The sequence below is a fragment of the Cetorhinus maximus genome, chromosome 33, assembly GCF_964194155.1.
Source record: "Cetorhinus maximus chromosome 33, sCetMax3.hap1.1, whole genome shotgun sequence".
In the NCBI taxonomy this organism is placed as follows: Eukaryota; Metazoa; Chordata; class Chondrichthyes; order Lamniformes; family Cetorhinidae; genus Cetorhinus; species Cetorhinus maximus.
In genome coordinates this window covers 9,445,184-9,464,003 of record NC_135911.1, presented here as the reverse complement: position 1 = coordinate 9,464,003, position 18,820 = coordinate 9,445,184, and the positions used below count along the sequence as shown (strand labels likewise).

The following is an 18,820-nucleotide window of genomic DNA, read 5'->3' as shown; positions in this document are numbered from 1 at the left end:
TGCAGGTCGACACTCAATGTGTTTGGCTATTTTGTGAACACAACTTCCGTGGTCATCAAGCCCTGGAGTGGGATTTGAACCTGAACCTTTTAGCCAGAGGCAGCGATGCTACCCCTTGCACCACAAGGCCTCCTTGTTACATTACGGGATAAAGCCTTTTGCCATCAGCAGCACTGTAAAACTAGAGTCTCTTTCTGTCTCTTTCTCTTTCATTTTGTCTGTCTGTCTGTCTTGCGCAAAGTACGTGCCAATTCTGAGAATTGATTCATTATTACTTTGGGCGTAACTTTCAGTGGTTTAACAAAATTTAAAAATTATGCAATGCACCTACCGGACCAATGAAATGCATCAGAATCCAGGATGGACTGTTTACAGACAGAAGAGAAATGTGGAACTCCCATTGATATTGTGTATCTCTCACCACCAGAGCAAATTTTCACAGCGTTCCAGCCACTGCCCATCGCATGACTTTCATATTGCCTTTCTCGCTCTGGGCAACTTGAACGTGCCAAACCACCATCGCCAGAAATGCTCATCCAAATAACCTATACTATCACCAACACCGTGAACGGTTCCTTCACTTGCCATATTTCTGTGTCACAGCCAAGTGGATCAACTCTCGATAAATTCATGGAGGAGGCTCAAAAGATGGATAAACACTTCAGGTGAGTGGTTAAGATTGGTGGTCGAGGAATCGATACCTGAGCCTTGCTTCTGATGCATTTAATTGGCGCTCCATTAGATTTCATAGCAATAGGTTTCTTATTTTGTTAAAGCACTACTTCATCAGAGTGTTACACCCAAAACAATAACTCGTCAATTCTCAGATATCACATTTCAGGCACAAAAAAACCAGTCAGACGGAAAGAGAAAGGGAAAGTGCCTTTGACAGAAAAAGGCTTTTGTGACAAAAGTATAATAATTTTCCTAATATTTTTCTGGTTTATTGTAAAGTAGGTTTATAGGCGTGAGTATAGTTGGGTCTGTCTGTGTGATTTAATTACATTGGGAGTCAAGCAGACTGTAAGTTTGGAATTATCAAAAGAAGTAGAAATGTGCTTGAAATGCTCATGAGTAAACATGGATGCTGGCTTAACACGTAAGGTGTGAAGGGAATTTGCATTTTTAGATAAGGGAGGGATTCTTGGATTTCAAAGGGATGTTAGTCTGTTTACAACTAGCCAGATAAGCAAGGCTAACGAGTGTGTTTATTTTTCCCAAATGTTACTGACAATATTGGCAGCATGAAAGTTTTTACATTAGGAGGAAGATACAGTTTCAAAGACATGTGGAACAATAGAATTTACATATTAAAGAAAGAGAAACATATAAATAAAGGAGAATGAAAGGCTATGTGAGGAGAGGGCCACGTAAGATCTAACAGGAGTGTGTGAAACAGCCTTCAAGAAGCCTCCAGCCATTTGTGCATAAGTCTACTTTGTAAAGTGACTGAAGATGGGGAAGCCAATTGGAATTCCACTGTCAAGTGGGTATTGTGTTAACTTGCTGGTTTTGTTTTAAATCTAAAATCTATTTTGGACTGTTGCCTTAAAGGGGGTGCGTAACTGGGAGTCAGGTCAATTAGGAATTTTAGGATTTGTTATGGTAATAAGTAATTGTACTTTTATGTATGTGCTTGAAATCTTTTATTTTGTTAAAGAATATTTTAATTTTTAAAACCTCTGAAGGTCTTGGTGCATTCATTACTTCTGAATTGAGTGCATACATCTTCTCATGCTAAATACAAATTGCAAAACCGTTGGGATAGCACGACCAACTGCTGCCGGGGTGGGGGGCGGGAGGAGGAGGGCGGGCGATGATGGTCAACCCAGGCAACACATAGAGAAAGCTCCCTGAAGGCAGAGAGCTGCCTCAGGGAGCTGCAAAAGCCGAATATGTTACAATAAAGTTTTAAGAAGCAGAAAAATAAAGTCCGAGCATCACAGTCAGGCACCTGAAAATACAGGTGATAAAAATGCTGCCCGCAGATTTTGATTTTTATTTTATTTCATAAGGGAAACCTCATCCCGCCCTTGGATGAGGTCTCGTAAAAAGGTAGGACAACCACAAGGTTGGATGGGCAACGAGAAACAGCAGACGATTGTGCCATTAATGGGCTTAATTGCCCTCTTAGTTGTCAGCGGGCACACTTCTGACTTTTGTGTGCACCTGCCGAGCGAAATATTGCGCGATGACATCAGGACACTTGCCCAACGTAACCTCGCACAATTTCACGCCCGATCGGGTCGGGCACGCGCCTGCCCAATCAATGTAAAATTCAGCCCCACGTACTCTGTTGGTTTAACAATGCTGATGTTCAGCTCCTGAGCATGGGAAATAGATTGGAACAAGGGAAGGCCATTGTAACTGGACAACAAGGGCTAATAGTTGGGACAATTCACTCCCTGCCCAAGTGCAGGTTTGACTTATTACTGACTGCCTTCTCATGATGTTGTGTTGTGAATGATGGAACGGGGGCTGGAGGGTGAAGTTGCCAGGCTGAATGGTGAAACCCAGGGCTCTCCAGATATTGGGGACTCGAACCCAGGTTTCAATGTTGCCACCGAAAGGGGACAAATTTGAGCCTTCAGGTAAGTGTTGTCAGGTTTTGGAGGTAAGTCAGGGAGCATGGTATTTGGGGTCATGCTTGGATCAGTGCTCAGGATTTGGGGCATAGGATTGCAACCCTTGGTCGGGATGCCTGGGGTCTGAGTCAGAGGTGGATCGAGGTGTCCAGGTGTCTCTCTTACATGTCCAAGAATCATCATTCTACTGTGCTTGGTTGCCTGGACTGGGGCCCTTACTGGGGATTCTTCTGATGTGTGAACTGTGCTTGGTCTTTCCTGCTAGATTCACCTTCGAGGAAGATCCAACGTTTGGAAAATTTATCACCAGCATCAATGGCCTCGCTAATGACAAAGCTCAAAACTTGTACTGGATGTTCTACAAGGACGAGAAGCTTCTCGATCGTGGTAAGGACGTGTCCAGGCTGTGAGGCACTGTGATATTGGAGTCATCTAAAACAGCCGGAAAATGGAAGAGTGAGAGGATGAAAGAAAGAAAGAGAGATAGAAGGCAAAACAGAAAAGGAAAGATAGGTTTGACAAAGTTAAGAAGTCCTGCAGCACCTTTCACAATCTTGGGCTGTTCCATAGTGCTCCCGTGCAATACTGTATTCCTGAATTGCGACTTGTAGATGGTGGACAGGCTTTGGGGCGTCAGAAGGTGAATTATTCACTGCAGAATTCCCCGTGTCTGACCTGCTCTCGTAGCCACAGTATTTATATGGCTGGTCCAGTTGAGTTTCTGGTCAATGGTAACCCCCAGGATATTGATGGTGGTGGATTCAGCAATGGTAATGCCATTGAATGTCAAGGGGAGATTGTTAGATTCTCTCTCTTGTTAGCGCTGGTCTTTACCTGGCACTTGGCTGGTATTTTGATCTCTATCAATTCCCGACGGTACACCGTGTAGGAAGGAACTGATGTTTCATCCACTGATAGGAGGAAAACACTGAGATTACAGCTCTGAGGGGTTAGCAGATATGGTGCACAGGGAGAGGGAGAGGGAGTGGAGTCGGAGATTTGGGGCTCCATTTACCACCTGTCCTCATTGCTATTACTGAACTTTGGCTTGAAGAAGGACAGGAATGGCAGCTCAACATTGCTGGTTATGGGGTTTTCAGATGGGTTAGAAACTGGGGGGGGGGGGTTTAAAAAGGATGGGGGTGTCACGAAATCAGTTTTTAAAAAAACCAAAGCAGGTGTGGAGGGTGATATGGCAGAAGGATCATCAACTGAGGCCCATATGTGTGAAACTGAAGGACAGAAAATGCACAGTCACACTGCTGGGAACATTTAGGTTAGCAACTTGCTGAAAAGTGCAGGGGAAAAGTGCGGCAAGAGTGGTGATTTCAAATGCCCTCTTATCAACTGAGATATAATCAGTGTTAAAGGTGGGGAGAACGCAGAATGCTCATAACGTATTCAGGAGAAATTTTTAGCCAGTAGGTAGCAAGGCTGGAAGAAGGCGTGAGGTGGGGTGGCTTGTTTTGTGACCGGCGTAGACACAATGGGCAGAGTGGCCTCCTCCTGCGCCATAATTGTTCTTACATTTTCTAAATATCAGAAAAGGAGGAATGTGCAGACATGCGGGGAGAGGGTGGGGGAGCGGCAGTGTGCCAATTGCTCCTTAGGAGAGCCACCAGGGACATAATGGGCTGAATGGCCTCCTTCTGCTCGGCAACAAATCTATGATTCTGAAGCCAACAGAATGAGGAGTTCTGGACTTTAGTCTTAGGAAGTGAAGCTGGGCACTTGAAAGGGACATCAGAGGGGGAGTATATTGGTAATAGTGATCAGCATTTAGATTTAGAGCAGTAATAGAAAAGATCAAGACAGAATGGGGGCAAGGGTTCTCGGCTGGCAAAAGGCCAATTCTACTAAGCTGAGGTATGAGTTGGGAAAAATGGACTGGAAAGAACCACTTGAAGATAAATCAGTGACAGAGCACTGAGAGTTAGTGAGGGTTCATGTTATGACACAGCCATTGATAAAGGCTGAATCATTTAAATCCCAGAAGGAAACTTGAACTGTCACAACCTATATTTTCAACTGGTATGTTCGAGACGAAATCAGAAATGAAACCACCAAGCCTCAAGAGGTCTTTTTTACATAAACTAAATTAAACATTTATTAATTTAACCAGAAATTAAACACATACACATGTCTACAAATCACTAGCATAATAACTTTTAAACAAATCCCCGAATTAATCACTCCCAGGTAAATCTTCACCAAGGCAACAATGACCCATAGACTTAAAACAGACACCAGGCAAAGCACATTTGACCTTACAAATTCAAAATGAGGTCCCTTGCAATTTGGTTCCTTTGCAGACAGTTGTTGGCTTACAGGCTGCTTAGATCTTAGATGCCCCTGACCTGCATATACAAAACTCCTTTCCGTTTATACCTAGCCTTCCCTTTGAATGTAAATTCTCATTGTATCACTAGGTCTTTGAGCTCCACCTCTTCTGACAATAAAACTCCTTTCATAGCACCAATTTTATTGGTAATATAAACACATTGTTTGGTGTCTCCTAGCTAGGTGCAAGATTTTACTGCCTTCTTTTGAATGGTTTATTCAACAAATGCAAATGTACTCTTCACCTTCCAGCCTTCTGAATTAAGCCTCACACAGGCACAGACCCTACTTACAAGCCTAATTTAAAAATAATTTCCAATAACATTACACACCTTAATACCTCTTCATGACCGTTCAGAATAACTGTGTGTCCTCAAAGACAAAGGTTCTGACTTAAAATTCTAGCTCCCCTTGGGAGTTAAGAATACAGTGTAGGAGAAGGCAAAAAAGGGAATCTTTTGTCAGCGAGAGTTCAAAACTGCAGAAAGCCGAGAGAAGTAAAAAAGGAGCAAGGGTTAAATTAAAAAAGAAATTAGGAAAGAGAGAGCGTGAACATGTGCCATCAAGTAAAATCCAGGAAAAAACCCCAGATATTTTATAAATACATAAAGAACATAACTAAGGAACGAGTAGGGATAGTCAGGAACCAGAAAGGGAACCTGTGTATGTGTGGAGACATAGTTCCTCATGAAATCTTTACTCCTAAACAAAGAAGACAGCACAGGCACTGTGTTTAAGGAGGTGAAATATGAAATACTGGATGTGATAAAAATAATGGGAGAACACAAGAAATTAGGAGCAGGAGTAGACCATTCGGCCCATCGAGCCTGCTCCGCCATTCAATACACTCATGGCTGATCTTGGACTTCAACTCCATTTTCCCGCCCGCTCCCCCATGTCCATTGATTCCCTGAGAGACCAAAAATCTGCCTGTCCCAGCCTTAAATGCGTTCACCGACGGAGCATCCACAACCCTCTGGGGTAGAGAATTCCAAAGATTCACAACCCTCTGAGTGAAGTAATTTCTCCTCATCTCAGCCCTAAATGATCGGCCCCCTTATCCTGAGACTGTGCCCCCGAGTTTTAGATTCCCGACCAGCGGAGACTATCTCTCAGCGTCCATCCCATCAAGACCCCTCAGAATCTTATAGGTTTCAATGAGACCACCTCTCATTCTTCTAAACTCCAGAGAATATAGACCCAATTTACTCAGCCACTCATCCTCGGACAACCCCCTCGCCCCAGGGACCAATCTAGTGAACCTTCGCTGTACAGCCTCCAAAGCAAGAATATCCTTCCTTAAATGTGGAGACCAAAACTGTACACAGTGTTCCAGACACAGTCTCACCAAAACCCTGTACAACTATAGCAAGGCTTCTTTATTCCTGTACTCCTGTTGAGGGGTTTAGCATCTTTGAACACGGTTAGATGACCAGGCTCAGATGGACTGTATTGGAGGGGAAAGGGGGGAGACACCGAAACAGGGAGGGATGTAGGGGCTGGCACAGGTCACAGATATAAGGAAGGACAAGGATTTTGTAGACATTGGTGTTTTTGATGTTGGGAATCCAGTGACCTGGAATCAATCACTACACCTTGTTCTTTTCGCCTAACAGGGGTGAGTTCATTCCAGCCTCAATCTGAAGATCACATCTTCGCCAAGTACGAGAAGGCACGTTCCTGCAAGTGACGCATGGAAATCTCCTCGGGATCCTGCTTTGCAATCTTTCTCGCTTTCAGTTTCTGGCACTCCGACTGGCTCAAATATATGGCAAAGTGGCTGAGGCCATTTTCTGAGACAAAACTTGCATTTCTACATCACCTTTTTTGCCCCCCGACAGCGGCCGTGGCTTCCTTTATCTTCGTGGTCAGACAGAGCCTCGGTATTACACATTATCTGAAAGACATTGCCTCTGACAGTTGGTGGTACTGTGCCCAGAGCTGAGCGCATTTTACCCAGATCCTGAACTTCCACACAAGGACCCTTCTGGCTCAGTTCCCAGAGGGAGGAGGAGTTGCAAATGGCATCTAGTCTGGACCTTGGATCAGCCAACTTATCTCAGTTTTAAAACCAGTTTACTTAAATCAGTGGTTCCCCAGCTACCTACTCCACCCCTCTCCCTGGTACCTGAGTCTGAACCAGATTGTGCGTAGTCCTGGTGTCATATTCAATCCTGAGACAATTTCTGACCACATATCCAATACTAAAAGACAGGCTATTTCCACCTCTGCAACATCAGTTGACTCTGTCACGTTTCAGCTCATCAACTACTGAAACCCTCATCTGTGTCCTTGCTATTTCTAGACACGACTATTCCAACACACAATGGCCACATTCTACCCTCTGTACACTTCAGCTCACACAAAACTCTGCTATCAATGTCCTCGTTTGCTTCAAGACCCATTCGCCCATCACCAATGTGCTCACTGACCACCTACACAGGCTCCTGGTTAAGCAACACCTCGATGATAAAATAACCTTCTTACCAAGTCCTTCAGTAAATACACCTGACCATATCTCTGTAACCTCCTCCAACCCCGACGACCCTCCCTATCTCTGTAACCTCCCACAGCCCCTACAACCCTCCCTATCTCTGTAACCTCCCACAGCCCCTACAACCCTCCCTATCTCTGTAACCTCCCACAGCCCCTACAACCCTCCCTATCTCTGTAACCTTCCACAGCCCCTACAACCCTCCCTATCTCTGTAACCTCCCACAGCCCCAACAACCCTCCCTATCTCTGTAACCTCCCACAGCCCCTACAACCCTCCCTATCTCTGTAACCTCCTCCAGCCCCTACAACCCTCCCTATCTCTGTAACCTCCTCCAGCCCCTACAACCCTCCCTATCTCTGTAACCTCCTCCAGCCCCTACAACCCTCCAAGATCTCTGTGCTCCTCCAATTCCAGCCTCTTGACTGTCCCCCAATTCCCATCGCTCCACCATTGGCGGCCGTGCCTTCAGCTGCCCGGGGGCCCTGAGCTCTGGAATTCCCTCCCTAAACCTTCCTGACGCTCTCTCTCTCTCTCTCTCTCTTCAGCTGCCTGGATCTTAAGCCACAGAATTCCCTCCTTCATCCTCTCCACCTTTCTCTTTCCACCTTTAAGATGCTCCTTAAAAATGACGTCTTTGACTGAGCTTCTGGGTCACCTGTCCTAACATCTCCTTGTTGGGTGCAGAGTCAGATTCTCGAGGTGAGATGCCTTTTGATGTGTTTGTTGCATTAAAGGTGCTATAAAAATGAAAACTGTTGTTGTTCTTGACACAGGGAAGTTGAAAACACTGGTCCATTCTGATCGAGCCTCTGTGTAGCCATACTGGTATTGGGATTGTGTTACTCTTCAATTGTTTGTCACTCGTCAATTCATTTAAAAACTTCACAATAACTCTGAAATCTATGGAATAACTTGCACGGCTATCTGAATAAAATTTGACCTTATTGGCTCCTTTTCGCATAATTTAAAAGACATTTTGTTCTGTGCTTCTGCAGACAGGCATTGGTTGAGTATTCATTGCACGCTCAACAGTATAACCCTGGTCAACGATCCCTTTTCGAGACTCTCAGAGGGCAATTACCTAAGCAGGGTCAAAGAGAGCAACGGTTAAATATTTTCCCTCCCCACCCACCCCCCAGTCCTGTTCCCACACCCTATTACCCCTCTGCCAATCACCCACACCTTTATCCTCTGCCCCATACCCTCCCCCTTTGCCCCTACACCATTTGCCCCTCTCCAATCCCATTCACCTTTCTCCTCTATTTCCCCCCTCCACCTCTCCATTTCTCCTTTCACCATTCCATCGACACTTCACATTACCCTCCCCCTTTATGTCTCCCCATTCACCAACCTCATTTCCCCCATCCATTCCCTCTCCCCATTCCCTCCTTCCGCATGCCCCTTACCTTCCCCACACCCTCCTCCCCATTCCTCTTCCTTTATTCCCCCTTACACTCTGCCATTCCCCCATTCCCTCTCTCCTCTCCCCATTCCCCTTACCCTCCTCCATTCCCTCTCCCACTTGCCCCCTACCCCATTAGCCTTTTCCCCATTCCCTCCACCCTATTACCCCTCCCCTATTCCCCCTTATGCTCCCCATTCTCCCACCTCCACCTCCTTTCTCATGTCCCCCCTCCCCTCCCTCCCTCATTCCCTCACTCCCCCCATTTTCCATCTCCCCATTCCCTCTCTCTCTCTCCCATTCCCTCTCTCTTCCCCTTCCCCTCTCCCCATTCGCTCACTCGTCCCCTCCCTCTCCCCCCAGTCCCTCTCTGTCTCCTCATTCCCTCTCTCATCCCCTTTCTCTCCCCCCTCTCTCTCCCCCATTCCCTCTCTCCCCCAAACCCTCTCTCTTTCTCCCCATTCTAATTCCCTCTACCTCCCACATTCCCTCTCTCCCCATTTGCCCTCCCTCCCCATTCCCTCCCTCTTTCCCCATTCCTTCTCTCTCTCCTTCCCCATTCCCTCTCTGTTTCCCCATTCCCTCTCTCTCTCCTTCCCCATTCCCTCCCTCTTTCCCCATTCCCTCTCTCTCTCCTTCCCCATTCCCTCTCTGTTTCCCCATTCCCTCTCTCTTTCCCCATTCCCTCTCTCTCTCCTTCCCCATTCCCTCTCTGTTTCCCCATTCCCTCTCTCTTTCCCCATTCCCTCTCTCTTTCCCCATTCCCTCTCTCTTTCCCCATTCCCTCTCTCTTTCCCCAATATCTCCCTCTCCCTCCCCATTTCCCATCTCTCTATCCCCATTCCCTCTCTCTCTCTTTCCCGATTCTCTCTCACTCTTTCCTCATTCGCTCTCTCAATCCCCATTCCCTCTCTCTATTTCCCCATTCACTCCGTCTCTCTCCCCATTCCCTCAACCCCCATTTAACACGCTCTCACTCCCCATTCCTTCTCTCCCCATTCCCTCTCTCTCTGTGATGGGGGATGGGGGTGTGTTGGGCTTGGGGGTGTGATGGGAGTGGGGGTGTAATGGGGAAGGGGGTGTGATGGGAAGGGGGTGTGATGGGGCTGGGGGCATGTTGGGGGATGAGGGTGTGATGGGGATAGGGGTGTCATGGGGGGTGGTGGAGTGATGGGGTTGTGATGGGGGTGGGGACATGATGGGGATGGGGGTGGGGGTGTGATGGGGATGGGGGTGTGATGGCGCTGGGGGTGTGATGGGGGTTGGGGGTGTGATGGGGGTTGGGGGTGTGATGGGAGTTGGGGGTATGATGGGGGATGGGGGTGTGATGGGGGATGGGGGTGTGATGGCGATGGGGGTGTGATGGTGATGGGGGTGTGATGGGGAAAGGGGTGTGATGGGGGATGGGGGTGTGATGGGGGTGGGGGGGGTGGGGGGGTGATGGGGAAGGGGTGTGATGGGGGTGTGATGGGAATGGGGGTGTGATGGGGATGGGGGTGTGATGGGGGATGGGGGAGTGATGGGGGGGTGGGGGTGTGATGAGGGGTGGGGGTGTGAAGGGGGAAGGGAGTGTGATGGTGATGGGGGTGTGATGGGAATGGGGATGTGATGGGGATGGGGGTGTGATGGTGATGGGGGTGTGATGGGAATGGGGGTGTGATGGGGGTTGGGGGTGTGATGGGGATGGGTGGGGGATGGGGGTGTGATGGTGATGGGGGTGTGATGGGGGTGGGGGTGTAATGGGGATGGGGGTGTGATGGGGATGGGGGTGTGATGGGGATGGGGGTGTGATGGGGATGGGATGAGATGTAGATGGGGGTGTGATGGGAATGGGGGTGTGATGGGGGTGGGGGTGTGATGGGGGTTGGGAGTGTGATGGGGGTTGGGGGTGTGATGGGGGTTGGGAGTGTGATGGGGGTTGGGGGTGTGATGGGGATGGGGGTGTGATGGGGGTAGGGGTGTGATGGGGATGGGATGTGATGGCGATGGGGGTGTGATGGGGTTGGGCGTGTGATGGGGATGGGGGTGTGATGGGGGTGGGGGTATGATGGGGATGGGATGTGATGGGGATGGGGGTGTGATGGGGTTGGGGGTGTGATGGGGAAGGGGGTGTGATGGGGATGGGGGTGTGATGGGGAAGGGGCTGTGAAGGGGATGGGGGTGTGATGGGTGTTGGGGGTGTGATGGGGATGGGGGGGGATGGGGGTGTGATGGGGAAGGGGGTGTGATGGGGGTTGGGAGTGTGATGGGGGTTGGCAGTGTGATGGGGGTTGGGGGTGTGATGGGGATGGGGGTGTGATGGGGGTGGGGGTGTGATGGGGATGGGATGTGGTGGGGATGGGGGTGTGATGGGGTTGGGCGTGTGATGGGGATGGGGGTGTGATGGGGGTGGGGGTATGATGGGGATGGGATGTGATGGGGATGGGGGTGTGATGGGGTTGGGGGTGTGATGGGGAAGGGGGTGTGATGGGGATGGGGGTGTGATGCGGAAGGGGCTGTGAAGGGGATGGGGGTGTGATGGGGGTTGGGGGTGTGATGGGGATGGGGGGGGATGGGGGTGTGATGCGGAAGGGGGTGTGATGGGGGTTGGGAGTGTGATGGGGGTTGGCAGTGTGATGGGGGTTGGGGGTGTGATGGGGATGGGGGTGTGATGGGGGTGGGGGTGTGATGGGGATGGGATGTGGTGGGGATGGGGGTGTGATGGGGTTGGGCGTGTGATGGGGATGGGGGTGTGATGGGGGTGGGGGTATGATGGGGATGGGATGTGATGGGGATGGGGGTGTGATGGGGTTGGGGGTGTGATGGGGAAGGGGGTGTGATGGGGATGGGGGTGTGATGGGGAAGGGGCTGTGAAGGGGATGGGGGTGTGATGGGGTTGGGGGTGTGATGGGGGTTGGGGGTGTGATGGGGATGGGTGGGGGATGGGGGTGTGATGGGGAAGGGGGTGTGATGGGGATGGGGGAGTGATGGGGATGGGGTTATGATGGGGGTTGGGGGTGTGATGGGGATGGGGGTGTGATGGGGGATGGGGGTGTGATGAGGTGGGGGTGTGATGGGGGGTGGGGGTGTGATGCGGGTGCGCGTGTGGTGGGGATGGGGTTGTGATGGGGGTTGGGGGTATAATGGGGGTGTGATGGGGATTGGGGGTGTAATGGGGGTGTGATGGTGGTTGGGGGTATAATGGGGGTGTGATGCGGGTTGGGGGTATAATGGGGGTGTGATGGGTGTTGGGGGTATGATGGGGTTGTGATGGTGGTTGGGGGTATAACGGGGGTGTGATGGGGTTTAGGGGTATGATGGCGCTGTGATGGGGGTTGGGGGTATAATGGGGGTGTGATGGGGGTTGGGGGTATGATGGGGGTGTGATAGGGTTTGGGCGTATAATGGGGGTGTAGGGGTGTGATGGGGATTGGGGGTATAACGGTGATGTGATGGGGATTGTAGGTATAATGGGGGTGTGATGGGGGTTAGGAGTATAATGGGGGTGTGATGGGGGTTAGGGGTATAACGGGGGTGTGATGGGGGTTAGGGGTATAATGGGGGTGTGATGGGGGTTGGGGGTATAATGGGGGTGTGATGGGAGTTGAGGGTATAATGGGGGTGTGATGGGGGTGTGATGGGGGTGTGATGGGGGTTGGGGGTATGATGGCGGTGTGATGGGGGTTGGGGGTATGATGGGGGTTGGGGGTATGATGGGGGTGTGATGGGGGTTGGGGGTATAATGGGGGTGTGAGGGGGGTTGGGGGTATGATGGGGGTTGGGGGTATATGGGGGTGTGATGGGGGTTGGGGGTATAATGGGGGTGTGATGGGGGTGTGATGGGGGTTGGGGGTATAATGGGGGTGTGATGGGAGTTGAGGGTATAATGGGGGTGTGATGGGGGTGCGATGGGGGTTGGGGGTATGATGGCGGTGTGAGGGGGGTTGGGGGTATGATGGGGGTTGGGGGTATGATGGGGGTGTGATGGGGGTTGGGTGTATAATGGGGGTGTGATGGGGGTGTGATGGGGGTTGGGGGTATAATGGGGGTGTGATGGGAGTTGAGGGTATAATGGGGGTGTGATGGGGGTGTGATGGGGGTTGGGGGTATGATGGCGGTGTGATGGGGGTTGGGGGTATGATGGCGGTTGGGGGTATGATGGGGGTGTGATGGGGGTTGGGGGTATAATGGGGGTGTGATGGGGGTTGGGGGTATGATGGGTGTTGGGGGTATGATGGGGGTGTGATGGGGGTTGGGGGTGTGATGGGGGTGTGATGGGGGTTGGGGGTATAATGGGGGTGTGATGGGGGTGTGATGGGGGTTGGGGGTATGATGGCGGTGTGATGGGGGTTTGGGGGTATAATGGGGATGTGATGGGGGTTGGGGGTAAAATGGGGGTGTGATGGGGGTTGGGGGTATAATGGGGGTGTGGGGGTGTGATGGGGGTTGGGGGTATAATGGGGGTGTGATGGGGGTGTGATGGGGGTTGGGGGTATGATGGTGGTGTGATGGGGGTTGGGGGTATGATGGGGGTGTGATGGGGGTTGGGGATATGATGGGGGTGTGATGGGGGTTGGGGGTATAATGGGGGTGTGATGGGGGTTGAGGGTATAATGGGGGTGTGATGGGGGCTGGGGGTATGATGGGGTTGTGGGGGTGTGATGGAGGTTGGGGGTATGATGGGGGTGTGATGGGGGTTGGGGGTATGATGGGAGTGTGATGGGGGTTGGGGGTATGATGGGGGTGTGATGGGGGTTGGGGATATGATGGGGATGTGATGGGGGTTGGGGGTATAATGGGGGTGTGATGGGGGTTGGGGGTATAACGGGGGTGTGATGGGGGTTGGGGGTGTGTTGGGGCTGTGATGGGGGTTGGGGGTATAACGGGGGCATGATGGGGGTTGGGGGTATGATGGGGGTGTGGGAGTGTGATGGGGGTTGGGGGTATGATGGCGCTGTGATGGGGTTTGGGAGTATGATGGCGGTGTGATGGGGGTTGGGGGTATAATGGGGGGTGTGGGGGTGTGATGGGGGTTGGCGGTATAATGGGGGTTGGGGGTATAACGGGGGTGTGATGGGGGTTGGGGGTATAATGGGTGTGATGGGGGTGTGATGGGGGTGTGTTGGGGGTGTGATGGGGGTTGGGGGTATGATGGCAGTGTGATGGGGGTTGGGGGTATGATGGCAGTGTGATGGGGGTTGGGGGTATGATGGCAGTGTGATGGGGGTTGGGGGTATGATGGCGGTGTGATGGGTGTTGGGTGTATAATGGGGGGTGTGGGGGTGTGATGGGGGTTGGCGGTATAATGGGGGTGTGATGGGGGTTGGGGGTATAACGGGGGTGTGATGGGGTTTGGGGGTATAATGGGGGTGTGATGGGGGTTGGGGGTCTAACGGGGGTGTGATGGGTGTTGGGGGTATAATGGGGGTGTGATGGGGGTGTGCTGGGGGTTGGGGGTATAACGGGGGTGTGATGGGGGTTGGGGGTATGATTGCGCTGTGATGGGGGTTGGGGGTGTGTTGGGGCTGTGATGGGGCTTGGGGGTATAACGGGGGTGTGATGGGGGTTGGGGGTATGATGGGGGTGTGGGAGTGTGATGGGGGTTGGGGGTATAATGGGGGTGTGATGGGGGTTGGGGGTATGATGGGGGTGTGATGGGTGTTGGGGGTATAATGGGGGCGTGATGGCGGTTGGGGGTATAATGGGGGTGTGATGGGGGTTGGGGGTATGATGGCGGTGTGATGGGGGTTGGGGGTATAATGGGGCTGTGATGGGGGTTGGGGGTATAATGGGGGTGTGATGGGGCTGTGATGGGAGTTGGGGGTATAATGGGGGTGTGATGGGGGTTGGGGGTATGATGGCGGTGTGATGGGGTTTGAGGGTATGATGGTGGTGTGATGGGGGTTGGGGGTATAATGGGGGTGTGATGGGGGTTGGGGGTATGATGGCAGTGTGATGGGGGTTGGGGGTATGATGGCAGTGTGATGGGGGTTGGGTGTATAATGGGGGGTGTGGGGGTGTGATGGGGGTTGGCGGTATAATGGGGGTGTGATGGGGGTTGGCGGTATAATGGGGGTGTGATGGGAGTTGGGGGTATAATGGGGGTGTGATGGGGTTTGGGGGTATAATGGGGGTGTGATGGGGTTTGGGGGTATAATGGGGGTGTGATGGGGTTTGGGGGTATAATGGGGGTGTGATGGGGTTTGGGGGTATAATGGGGGTGTGATGGGGTTTGGGGGTATAATGGGGGTGTGATGGGGTTTGGGGGTATAATGGGGGTGTGATGGGAGTTGGGGGTATAATGGGGGTGTGATGGGGTTTGGGGGTATAATGGGGGTGTGGTGGGGGTGTGCTGGGGGTTGGGGATATAACGGGGGTGTGATGGGGGTTGGGGGTATAATGGGGGTGTGATGGGGGTGTGACGGGGGTTGGGGGTATGATGGCGGTGTGATGGGGGTTTGGGGGTATAATGGGGGTGTGATGGCGATGTGATGGGGGTTGGGGGTATGATGTCGGTGTGATGGGGGTTTGGGGGTATAATGGGGGTGTGATGGGGGTTGGGGGTATAATTGGGGTGTGATGGGGGTTGGGGGTATAATGGGGGTGTGGGGGTGTGATGGGGGTATAATGGGGGTGTGATGGGGGTGTGATGGGGGTTGGGGGTATGATGGGGGTGTGATGGGTGTTGGGGGTATGATGGGGCTGTGATGGGGGCTGGGGGTATAATGGGGGGTGTGGTGGGATTTGGGGGTATAACAGGGGTGTGATGGGGTTTGGGGTTATAATGGGGGTGTTGGGGTGTGATGGGGGTTGGGGGTATAATGGGGGTGTGATGGGGGTTGGGGGTATGATGGCGGTGTGATGGGGGTTGGGGGTATAACGGGTGTGTGATGGGGGTTGGGGGTATGATGGCGGTGTGATGGGGGTGTGATGGGGATGGCGGTGTGATGGGGGTTGGGGGTATGATGGGGATAGCACTGTGATGGGGGTTGGGGGTATGATGGCGGTGTGCTGGGGGTTGGGGGTATGATTGCGCTGTGCTGGGGACAGTGATATCAGTCAGCGAGCGCAGTGTGATAGATGAATGGGACGTTATGTGAGCACACAGACAGCTGAATGTTGGATGCCCTCAGGATGACGGAGAGTGGAGTGTGGGGACTAGTCAGCAATGCATAGAAGCAGTCGGGGCTGGAGGTAATGAAGACAAGGATGAGGGCTTCCACAGCAGATAAGCTGGGACAGGGTTGAAAACAGCCATTATTACTGGGGCAGAGATAGGCGGTCATAGTGATGACGCGGATATGTGGATGTAAGGTCATCTTGGCATCAAATGTGAGACTAAGGTTGCGAACAGACTGGCGTAATCTGAAACAATAGTCTGGGAGAGGGAAGGAGTCGGTAGCTAAGGAATGGAGTTTGGAGTGCGGACCAAGAACAATGATTTCGATCCTCTCGACATTTAATTGGGGGAAAATTCTGCTCATCCAGTACTGGATAGCTGATAGCCAGTCTGATAATTTGACTGGAGCAGCAGAGACTTGATGGGCCGAATGGCCTCCAACCGTGCTGTAAATTTCTTTGACTCTGACGCGAATCAAAGATTTTTGGAGGGTGATAAGGCTGGAGGAGGATGGAGCCTCGATTTAATCTCATCCAAAAGACGGCACCCTCAAGAGAGGAGAGCAAGTTCCTGCAGAGGGTCAAGAAGCCATGAGGTTCTGACTCTGCGGGGGGCGCAATGAGTATTACTCGCTCTGCAGGACAGGAAGAGCAATTGGAGGATGACTCTGTACTTAGAGAATGCAGAAGCTCTTAGGACAGAGCTGGCGGGGGATGCGGTGGGTGGGGTGGGGAATGTAACCTTGATCTGAAATTGTTTTGGTAACCATGGTATCTGATGTTTATTCGCAGTGAAACTAGTTCAGCCTCGAGCACGCTGAGAGCATTTGTTGAAGGTCTGTTGAGATTATTAGTGGCACGCAACTCCAGAAAGTCCCAGGTCCCGTCCTCACCCCCCCTCCCCGCCCAAGTCCATTAACCAATCTCTGACGGGGCGAGAGCCAGTCAAAAACGTAAACACTTTGGCATCCAAGTTGGCTGCTGTGTGGGAGAAGGAACAGGCAAAACTGGTTTCATTTGAGGAGGAATAGTTGAGGTTCCAAAGAAATTTGGGCAGCAGCAACAACTTGCATTTATACAGCGCCCTTAATGTCATAAAAAAAAGTCTCCTGGTGCTCCACAGGAGCGTAATCAGACAACAATTGACACTTCACATGAAGATACTGGGACAGGTGGCCAAATGCTTGTTAAAGTGGTCAATTCTAAGGAGCGTCTTAGAGGCGTCCCTCCCTATATATAAAATGGAGAGGCTTCCTTCCCCCCCACCCCCCTCCCCGTATTTCTGTCACTCCACCATTGGCGGCCGGGCCTTCAGTTGCCTGGGGCCCTAAGCTCTGGAATTCCCTCCCTAAACCTCTCCGCCTCTCTCTCTCTCTATCTCCGTTAAGATACTCCTCAAAACTGACCTCTTTGACCGAGCTTTCGGTCAACCTGTCCAGAATATCTCTCTCTGTGGTTCAGGGTCAAATTTCCCTCACTACTGTCCCCACATCAAACACTCCCAGCACAGGCACAACACAGGGTTAGATACAGAGTAAAGCTCCCTCTACACGGCCCCCGTAAGACGCTCCCAGGACAGGTACAGCACGGGATTAGATACAGAGTAAAGCTCCCTCTACACTGTCCCCATCAAACACTCCCAGGGCAGGTACAGCACGGAATTAGATACAGAGTAAAGCTCCCTCTACACTGTCCCCATCAAACACTCCCAGGACACGTACAGCATGGGGTTAGATATAGAGTAAAGATCCCTCTACACTGTCCCCATCAAACACTCCCAGCACAGGTACAGCACGGGGTTAGATATAGAGTAAAACTCCCTCTACACTGTCCCCATCAAACACTCCCAGCACAGGCACAACACAGGGTTAGAAACAGAGTAAAGCTCCCTCTACACTGTCCCCATAAGACACTCCCAGGGCAGGTACAGCACGGGGTTAGATACAGAGTAAAGCTCCCTCTACACTGTCCCCATCAAACACTCCCAGGACAGGTACAGCACGGGGTCAGATACAGAGTAAAGCTCCCTCTACACTGTCCCCATCAAACACTCCCAGGGCAGGTACAGCACGGGGTTAGATACAGAGTAAAGCTCCCTCTACACTGTCCCCATCAAACACTCCCAGGACAGGTACAGCACGGGGTTAGATACAGAGTAAAGCTCCCTCTACACTGTCCCCATCAAACACTCCCAGGACAGGTACAGCACGGGGTTAGATACAGAGTAAAGCTCCCTCTACACTGTCCCCATCAAACACTCCCAGGACAGGTACAGCATGGGGTTAGATACAGAGTAAAGCTCCCTCTACACCGTCCCCATCAAACACTCCCAGGACAGGTACAGCACGGGATTAGATACAGAGTAAAGCTCCCTCTACACTGTCCCCATCAAACACTCCCAGGGCAGGTACAGCACGGGGTTAGATACAGAGTAAAGCTCCCTCTACACTGTCCCCATCAAACACTCCCAGGACAGGTACAGCACGGGGTTAGATACAGAGTAAAGCTCCCTCTACACTGTCCCCATCAAACACTCCCAGGACAGGTACAGCACGGGGTTAGATACAGAGTAAAGCTCAATTATTTCCACAGTTAACAAATTAATGATTGGCAGAACCAAACATCATCGTGTCAAAAATTGACCAGTCACCATCTGACCAAGGACCATCTTGAGATGTCTGCTGCCTCCTTGCCTCCAGCCCCTTTGCATGCGGCACACATGGTCCTGGGACACAAGATGGGAGGAGATGTCAGCTAGAATGCCCCCAGTGGTTGGAGGGTGTAATCACAGCGTGACATGTTTACATGGTTAAAGACAGGGAAAAAGAGTGTGTTTCACACATCATTTAGACCGTGGCTGCAATGACTTTCACTGAGATGGAATGAGAGCCGCACTTT

The 18,820-nt window shown here is 51.5% G+C and overlaps 1 protein-coding gene across 1 annotated transcript; it reads left to right on the top strand.

The window, feature by feature from the left end:
- The first annotated feature begins 369 nt into the window (after nucleotides 1-369).
- On the top strand, nucleotides 370-8,371 carry LOC144671518 (cobalamin binding intrinsic factor-like). Its single transcript, XM_078533472.1, has 3 exons — nucleotides 370-665; nucleotides 2,851-2,972; nucleotides 6,542-8,371. Exons 1-3 carry the CDS (start codon nucleotides 529-531, stop codon nucleotides 6,613-6,615), a joined length of 333 nt encoding a protein of 110 aa, XP_078389598.1. The 5' UTR covers nucleotides 370-528; the 3' UTR covers nucleotides 6,616-8,371.
- The last annotated feature ends 10,449 nt before the right edge of the window (nucleotides 8,372-18,820 follow it).